This window comes from Orycteropus afer, unplaced genomic scaffold, assembly GCF_000298275.1.
Source record: "Orycteropus afer afer isolate SDZICR_OR568_19922 unplaced genomic scaffold, OryAfe1.0 scaffold00003, whole genome shotgun sequence".
NCBI lineage: Eukaryota > Metazoa > Chordata > Mammalia > Tubulidentata > Orycteropodidae > Orycteropus > Orycteropus afer.
The window spans coordinates 30,592,919-30,601,763 of record NW_006921590.1 but is presented as its reverse complement, the minus strand read 5'-3'; the positions used below and the strand labels follow the sequence as shown (position 1 = coordinate 30,601,763).

The window sequence follows — 8,845 nt, the reverse complement described above, 5'->3', positions numbered from 1 at the left end:
ATGGGATCTGGATTGGGATTGCATTGAATGTATAGATTGCTTTGGGTAGAACTGACATTTTCACAATGTTCAATCTTCCTATCCATGAGCACCATCCATCTTCTTTTGATGTCTCCTGCATCATTGAATATGTTGCCCATAGAATCTTTCAGTATTGTAACTCAAGGTTTAAATTTTTTTTTTCAGTTCTTTCAGTTTGAGAAACGCTGAGCGTGTTCTTCCCTATTGGCTTTCCAACTCCATGTCTTTGCACATTTCATTATAATAATTGATTCTGGTTTCTTGAGCTTCCCTTTGAAATCTGTTGAGCTCTTTTATCTTGCCATTTCTTCCATTTACTTTAGCCATTCTTCATTCAAGGGCAAGTTTCAGAGTCTCTTCTTACCATCCATTTTGGTCTTTCTTTCCTGTCTTTTTAATGACCTTTTGCTTTCTTATGGATGATGTTCTTGATGTCATCCCACAATTCATCTGGTTTTCAGTCATTGGTGTTAAATGCATCAAATCTGTTCTTTAGATGGTCTCTAACTTCAGGAGGGATATATTCAAGGCTATGTGTTGGCTCTCATGGAGTTGTTTTAATTGTCTTCAACTTCAAGTTGAACTTGCATATGAGCAGTTGATGGTCCATTCCACAGTCAACTGCTGGCCTTGTTTTAGCTGAAGATAATAAGCTTTTCCATGGCCTCGTCATCACATCACAGCGTCTCTGTGATGCACACATGACTCTTGGCTTCACAGGTCAAACACTTTATCAGAAACTATCAGCTCTTGTTCTTTAAGATTTGCCAGAAGATGAAATATTTGCTTCCAAAGATCCCCAGGGTCTCTGGTATTTCACTTCATTGTTGTTGATATTTTAACAGTTTTCACACATTAAATCTTCTGTTAATAGTGTTCTTCTCCAGTATTTAATAATTCTGTTTCGTCTTCCCAAACAGAATATAGTCTCCTCAGAGGCTAGAGCTGTGTTCTGTTCTTGACATGTATGTCACACATGCCTTAGTGAGTGGTTGTTAAATGCCATCGTGTAAATTGCATTTGGAGATTGAATAAGAACTCTGCTATTGGTTCTCTTTCACAAAGCCACACACTCAAAAAAGCAGACAACTGAGTTGTTTTTAATTAGTTTCTTCTGTATTCCAGAACATTCTTCCATATCCAGAAAAAACATCCAATTGCATCTATTCAGTATCAATAGATATTTTAGATAGCTGAGAGGCAAAAATATAACAAAATGTAGCAGGATACTCCCCACACCCACCTCTGCCCCATAGCTGTTCTCTAGTTTCAGGAATTCATCTTTGTCAGGAGGGACTGCAGGGAACTTGTCCAGAGTTCCTATAGCAGCCTCTGGAGACACAGCCTCGTGTCCCCTGCAGAGTAAGGTTTCTGTGAGACAGTGCTTTGGGTAATTTCAGAAAAATTGAAAAACTATTTGGCTATAGGTATTGTATTCATTTCAAATCTTTACTGTCCATATTCCAGAAAGAAATGGCTTTACTCATCAGCTGTCTATTTGTAGTTGCCATTTGTTTCCAAATAAGGGCATATTACCAAAAATGTTTATTTTTTAGCTTATTCAAATATTTATATTTTCTGTAGTTCCTTTTCTTAAGTATTTTGGCTCATTCCGTTTTCTGGTAAACAACTGCTGTCCAAATTTCCTTTGTTCCAATAGATTATAATTGTTTGCTTTTGAACAGAATTTTTTTTAAGGGATGATTGACAAGTGAGTTTCCTTATAGTTCAGAACATGCCAAAGTAGACAGCCTTGGTCTTTAATAATTGGTCATTTCTTCTCTGATCTCAGAAACCGCAATTTAAAAACTTTTATCTTAAAGACTCCAGAGGGAGAAGGGAATTGCCTTACACGTTTAGACAATCCCTCAAAAAGGGTTGTTGTTGTTGTTATGTGCCGTCGAGTCGGACCTGACTCATAGCGACCCCTCCTTGGGTTGCCGAGGCAGTATCATTATGGACGTAGATTACCCAACCTTTCTCAAAAAGGGTAGGCATACATATTTTCATGCTTCTTATTTCTGCACGCTGCTGTTGTGGTCACAGGATTCTCAAGCCTCTGAATCACCCACTTTGCCACTTCTCCCTCTGTGCCTGACTGTATCTTGCTCTACTCACAAACTGATTTCCCTCCCTCTCTCCCAACCTTCTCCTTTCTCCCTTGCCACACTGAAATACTTGACTGCCAATCTTGTTTCCCCTTTCCCTAGCATTGCAGTTAAGGCCCTTGACCCCACTATACACACCTCCCCACCCCCACTTCCTTCTCTCCCTCTCTTTATATTTTCCTAGGGCTTCTGCTCCCTGTTCAGCTGTGCCTCTGCTTTCAGTTTAGGGATGGATGCATTCTGGGTCTTAGGTTTGTCATAGGAGAAATGTGAATGTCTCTGGCTGCCCAGGTAGGTACTCTTACTTACTGTTGTCCTCAGAGCCAATTTATGAGTCACCATCAAAAAGTAGGCGTACTCATTTTATGATTATATCTTGATTTTGAACATCCATCACTCATAGACTCTTTCATTCATTCAGAGGTATTTGCCATGCTAGGTGCTGAGCACATAAAAGGAGGAGATATTGCCCATGGTGTTTGCCATTGATTTGCTCATTTGGTGGGGGAGGCATTGTTAACAGGTAAGGTACAATACCATGGTCCTAGTATTCTCACAGAGACAGGAGTAAAGAGGCCAGAACACTGAGGTAAGGACAGGTGGATCTACTTACAAGACCTGGGATAGCTTCCATGAAATGGATGTGGTTGATCTGGATCTTGATGGATGAACAGTTTTCCAGGGGAAAAAGGAAGGCAGAACATTCTAGATAGAATCAAGGGAATGTATAAAGGAATGGTCGCAGCAAGTCCTGAGAATAGAAAAATGTTAGGTGTCACATTAGTTTAGGGTATCAGGAAAAGACAAAGAAATGAGGAAAATAAAAAGATGACCTGAAACAGTAGATTGAGGTCAGGTATAGTAATATATATAAAAGTAATTTGTTCTCCTGACAAAAGGCAGTCACCCAGAGATTTTTAAGCTGTTTTGTCTTCTAAGAAGGAACTCTGGTGGTGTAGTGCTTATGACATTTGGCCACTAACCAAAAAAGTCAGTATTTTAAACCCACCAGCCACTCTGGATGAAAGATGAAGCAGTCTGCTTCCATAAAGATTTACAGCCTTGGAAACGCTATGGGAGTTGCTGTGAGTCGGAATTGGCTCAATGCTGATAAGTTTGGTTTTGGCTTCTAGGAAGATGACTATGGCTAGCTAACATGAGAAGGGAGCAGAGACGGACTGAGTGGGGTGAGACTGGAGGTAGGGAGAGTATTGGCATGCTACTAACGACAGTCAATGCAAGAAATAAAGGGCTTGGACTAGGAAAGTGGTATTTAGCTATTGAGCAGAGAGACCTTTTGAGAGAAAATTTCCAATACTTACTAGTCATTTAAGGAGCTCTGATGGCATAGTGTCTAAGGCATCTGACTGCTAACTGGAAGGTTGGTGGTTCAAACCCACCAGCCACTCCACAGAAGGAAGACTGGGCAATCTACTTCCATAAAGATTTACTGCCTTGGAAACGCAAAGGGGGTCTTTATGAGTTGGAATCGACTGGATGGCAGTGTGGTGTTTTTTTTTTTTTTTTAAATTAGTCTTTTGGATGTGAGGGGAGGAGTTTGGGATAATCCCTAGATGTTTGATCTGGGAGATGGGGTAGAAAGATAATAAGTTTTACTTAAATGTGTTATATCTGTGGGCTCTCTAGTAGATAATTGGACATGGGGAAGAGATTGAAGAGATGGGAGAGAGAGACCATCTGATGGTCTGAGATCCCACTGGTGGTAAAATGGGCTAGAATCTAGGTAGTAGTAGAGTTTATCATTTGGAGAGTAGAATGGGCCTTTCCTTGGGGACTGAAAAGGGAAGGCAGTAAAAGGTGTTTGTACTTGCCAGCCAAAGGGGATAAGGGAGGAGGTGAGGAGGGCAGCAGGTAGTGAGAAGATTAGGACAAGGAAGTGTCATTGAGGAAGGAATTGCTGAGCAGGACTTAAGAACCTCGCTTTAGATTGGGGTCATCATTGTACAAGACCTCTTTCTCTCCTGGGATGCAACAGTGCTGTACAGCAGGAGTATAGCACACTGCCGTCAGGAAGCTGGGCCTACTCTGTAAGGGTGATTAGGAGGGAGGCAGTTGTTTGAGGGTGCTGATATGACTGTGTCAGTAATGACTTGTTTGGGGGTACAGGCTGGGTAATGGGTGAAAATCAAACCAGGTGCTCATAGCTGAACTTGGGAGAGAAGTGAAGTGGCTTATTGACCATTGCAATTTGCATCCCAGCAATGAGCCTGTCCCTGGCTCATAGTAGTGCCTCATGGAGGCTGGTTGAGTTGAACTGTTGAAGATTGATGATTTTCTAGGAATCACAGAGGTGGGAGGTCAGAGGTGGTGGTGGAAGTTTGAAGTTTGTTTTGGTTATGGAGCAATTCTTAATTGTGCATAGGGATATTAAATACTGAATATTGAAGCTAACAGGAAGATGGCAGGAGACATAGTGAGCCAAGGGCCAAGGCCTATGCAAAGCACTGTGTCTATCTTTGATGTTGATAGAATGAGAAATAGCCAGTAGGGGTACAAGTTGTGAGTTTCAGAGTGTAGGAGGGGACATTTGGAAAGGACCTTATGGTTCTAAAAGCATGCTGACTACTGTCCAGGCTCTGAGAGTTAAATATTGTAGGAATTGAAGGATAGGCCAGGTAAAGTATGATTGGATGACTTCTAAGAAAAGCCGTGTTGGAGGAGAAGATGGGGAAGACATTTTTGAAGAGGGTGAGAGTGTAGGAGGCCCTTTAGAATAGTGGGATTCCTGAAGTGGAGTATAAAGCAGAAGGGCTGCAACAGTGCTCTTGGCAGGGCCTTGGAGGGCTCCTGTCAGAATCACCAGGGTTGGTCGTGGGCTGGTGATTATGGGGAAGTGCATCATGGCAATGGGGTAGCTGCTCTGGAGTGACTGTTGATGCCACTGAGTTTGCACGTATTAGAATGGACCAACTGTGTTGGATCATCACATCTGTTCCTTATAACATGTTGTGTTATCTTCATTTTATGAAAACTGAAGCACAGAAAAGTTAATAAATATTAAGGGTCACTTGCTGTTATGAGTAGCTTTGTTCCAAACTCAGTTCTTGCTGATTGTGCTAATATATATATATATATTTTTTTTTTTTTTGTGGACTTTTCCTTCAAGTATTGTCCTATTGAGAGATAGCATGAATATGGGAATATAGTCAATGCATTTTTTTCGATGTTAACCTGTTGAGTTTTGGTAGGAATCCTGTGCATTGTCCCACCAAGCTACTTAGTTGTAGTTCTGTAGTAGCCCTTGGTGGCAGTTGATGGTATTGTGACATTCTGAGATGATAGTGATAGGCCCCTGCGTGGTCAACACATTTGGCTGCTAACTGAAAGGTTGCAGTTCAGGTCCCCCCAGAGATGCCTCATAAGACAGGCCTGGCAGTCTACTTCTAAAACACCAAGTCATTGAAAGGCCTGTGGAGCACAATTCTCCTCTGACATATGAGGGGTCACTTTGAGTGGAAGTCAACTTGCCGGCACCTGGTTTCTTTAAAGTGAGAGTTAACACTTCCCAGTCACTAAGTTGCTGATGTGTTACAGCAAGCATTTTTTCTGTTGTGAACAAGGCACTTACAAATATAGTCTTTAACCTAACTTAACCATGTACCCCTATAGTGTTTTAGCACATAAAGTGCTTAAACATAAAGCGTGAAAGGAGGAACCCAGAGGGAAAACCATGCTCCTTGGGCTGAAACCTTCTTCTTATCCATGGGTAACACCCCTGCCCAGCTGGTGCCCAGAGCTATCTTTCTCTCATGGTCAAGGGTGGTATTCTTTTGTCTTTAATCTGTCCTATTTCATTGTCTATTTCCATTAGCTTATAAACACATTAAAAAATATCCCCTTTAAAAAAAAAGAAAAAAGGTTTGATTCTGTCTTCTCCCCTCTCCTCCCATCTCAGCTACTGCCTGCCTCAGTCTTTGCAGTTAAACTTGTTAAACCTTTGTCCTCCCGCTCCTTTCCCAACCTGTGCCCTGTGTCCTCTGCCGAGCCTAGCCCTCTACTAAAGCTGCCCTATGATCATTCATTGGGGGAGGGGTTCTGTACTTACCAAGACCTTTTGGGCAGGACAAAGAGTGACTTTAAGTAAGAGGCCTCATAGAAAGTCTTGAAGGTGCAGCCATTCTAAATTTTAGCTGTTGATTTGCAATTTGAGTTGCTTCTCTCATGAACATCTCTTTGTAGCAACAGGCCTGTGTTTACTGATACAGATTGTATTATTAAGCTACATTGGGTTGCCCAGGTATTGTTAGATAATATTGATGTTTTAGGGATGTCAACCCTTCTGGATGATGAATCACTTGAGAAATAGTCCCAGAGGTTAGATAGGGGCCCAAATGTAATTTTGTTAATGGTGAAAACAGGAGTGGGAAATTTGGCTTAGATGTTCTGTGAGAAATTTGTGCCTTGGAGTCTCAATGGGTCTGCAGAGCTGATCTTCTCCCATACAGAGACTCTGAGAGCTTAACTTTTATCAACGAGAGAACACCTGAATGCCCAGTCATTGTAAGTTACAGATTTTAACTCTGGCTCTTCATATCTGGCTCTCCAGTCTTAGAGCAGGATTTCCAAATCCTAACTGGCAGGCTTCCCAGGAGAGTGGTAGTACTTTACTATCCATAAAATTGTGGGTAGCTCATTGGGTTGCATTTTTATCCAATTTAAAACTCCTAGTATTGTTTCTGGAAATTTGGATTTTTCTTTTTTTTTTTACAACTAGATTATTTGTACGTATGAATGGCTTATTCATTGGTTAATTAATGAGCTAATCAATGAAGTCAAGCTGTTAGTGTCTTTCTGTTGCCACAGATCCAGTTTATTTTCTTCATTTTACAGGTTGAATATAAGCTGGGATTTCAAGTAGACAATTTTGTGGCTATGGACATGCCCCAGGTCAACATTTCTGTTCAGGGGGAAGTTCCACGTACTTTATCAGGTGAGTGTTAAGTCTTCAAAGGGAGAAATAACATAACAACATAACATAATGTAATGTAACATACTGTTTGCATCTGGCTTCCTCACACCACAGAAAGAACATTTTAACTATTGTTGTGCAAGGTGTCTTACTTGCTGATGATGTTGTTATTGTTAGGTGTCATTCATTTCTAACTTGCAGTGACCCTGTGTACAACAGAACAAAACACTGCCTAATCCTTTGCCATCCTCACAATTGTTGCTGTGTTTGAGCCCTCTGTGTACCCTCTGTGTCAGTCCAGAGGGTCATCTTCTTTTTTACCGACCCTCTGCTTTACCAGGCATGCCATTCTCCAGGGACTGGTCCTTCCTGATAACATGTCCAGAGCATGTGAGATGAAGTCTCACCATCCTCACTTCTAAGGAGCTTTCTGGCTGTATTTCTTCCAAGAATGTTTGTTCTTCTGACAGTCCATGGTATATTTAATATTTTTCACCAGTGCCATAATTCAGAGTCATCAGTTCTTCTTTGGTCTTCTTTTTTCATTGTCTAGCTTTTCCATCACATATGGATGATTGAAAATACCAGGGCTTGGATTAGGCACACTGTAGTCCTTGAAGTGACATCTTTTTTTTTTTTTAACACTTTAAAGAAGTCTTTTGAAGCATGTTTGCCCAGTAAAACATGTCATTTGATTTCTTGCCTCCATGGGCATTGAGTCCAAGTAAAATCAAATCCTTGACAACTTCAGTTTTTTCTCTGTGTGTCTTATTTGATAGACATAGAAATATAAGTACTTTGAAAATTATTTTCTGTAAATACCATTAGTACTACATTCTTAAACACTTCTCTCTTTTCCATCCCTGTTAGAACTGCCGGTGCTCAGTTCCTCCTTGTCTCCCTTGCATTGATGGCACTAGCCTTCTCATGGGTCCCTGGGTCTGGTTTTGTTCCCCTGTGGTTAATGCCCACATTGGCCCGGATGAGCATTGCACACTCACATCTGACCATGTCAAGCCTGTCAGTACTCTCTGCACCTGTCAGCTGAACATGTTCCAGACTCTCCACCTGTGTACTAGCTTCTTTATTGTCTGCTGCCGTCCTGTCTATCTAATCTAATTGCTGCACTTGCGTGATGCTCTGAGTGTTCCAGCAGTTCCATACTACATGCAGATCTGATATCCACACCTGTGCATATGCTGCTCTCTGTATTGGGAAACATCTTTCCTTTTTTATGCTTGTGAACTCCCATTCCTCCTACTTACTATGCTGTTGTGATATAGTAAATTACTTAGTGTGGCTTTTCTACCCATAAGTCTTTGTAAACTCTGAGGTGGAATTTGCCATGAGTAACTGAGGAGCTCCTGATTGCTAAAATTACCCACTTGAGGTATTTCTGTTGAGCAGTGGCACAAAGCAATGTTCCCAGAAGTTCATTCTCTCTCAGGTGCTTAGAATTCTGATGTTATGATTAGTTAGTTTGGCCACTCTGCCAGGCTCAAAAGGAAGCTCCTAGAGGCAGAAGAAGTCTCTCTGACTGCTGTCTGGGAAGGATGTGCTGCTGAGAGAAACGTGCTCCTGAGAGACACGTGCTCCTAAGAGACACACACTGCTGGGAAAGAGATGAAAGAGACATGCATTGCTGAGTGAAACACCGAGAGACACGCACTACTGAGAGAGAGACTGTGAGAGACTGTTGGGTGAGAAATGGAGGGCTGAGAAAGACTGAGCATTGTTCCTAACTTGAATTGTAGCCTGTTGCTTCCCTATTAAACCCCATAATCGG

At 41.5% G+C, this 8,845-nt stretch overlaps 1 protein-coding gene across 1 annotated transcript in view; it reads left to right on the top strand.

Moving 5' to 3' along the window:
* RYK (receptor like tyrosine kinase) overlaps positions 1-8,845 on the top strand; it is a 92,901-nt gene that overhangs the window by 14,824 nt on the left and 69,232 nt on the right. Inside the window, exon 3 of the mRNA XM_007937515.2 lies at positions 6,981-7,080. Coding sequence (XP_007935706.1) covers positions 6,981-7,080 — 100 coding nt within the window. The remainder of the gene's footprint in view (positions 1-6,980; positions 7,081-8,845) is intronic.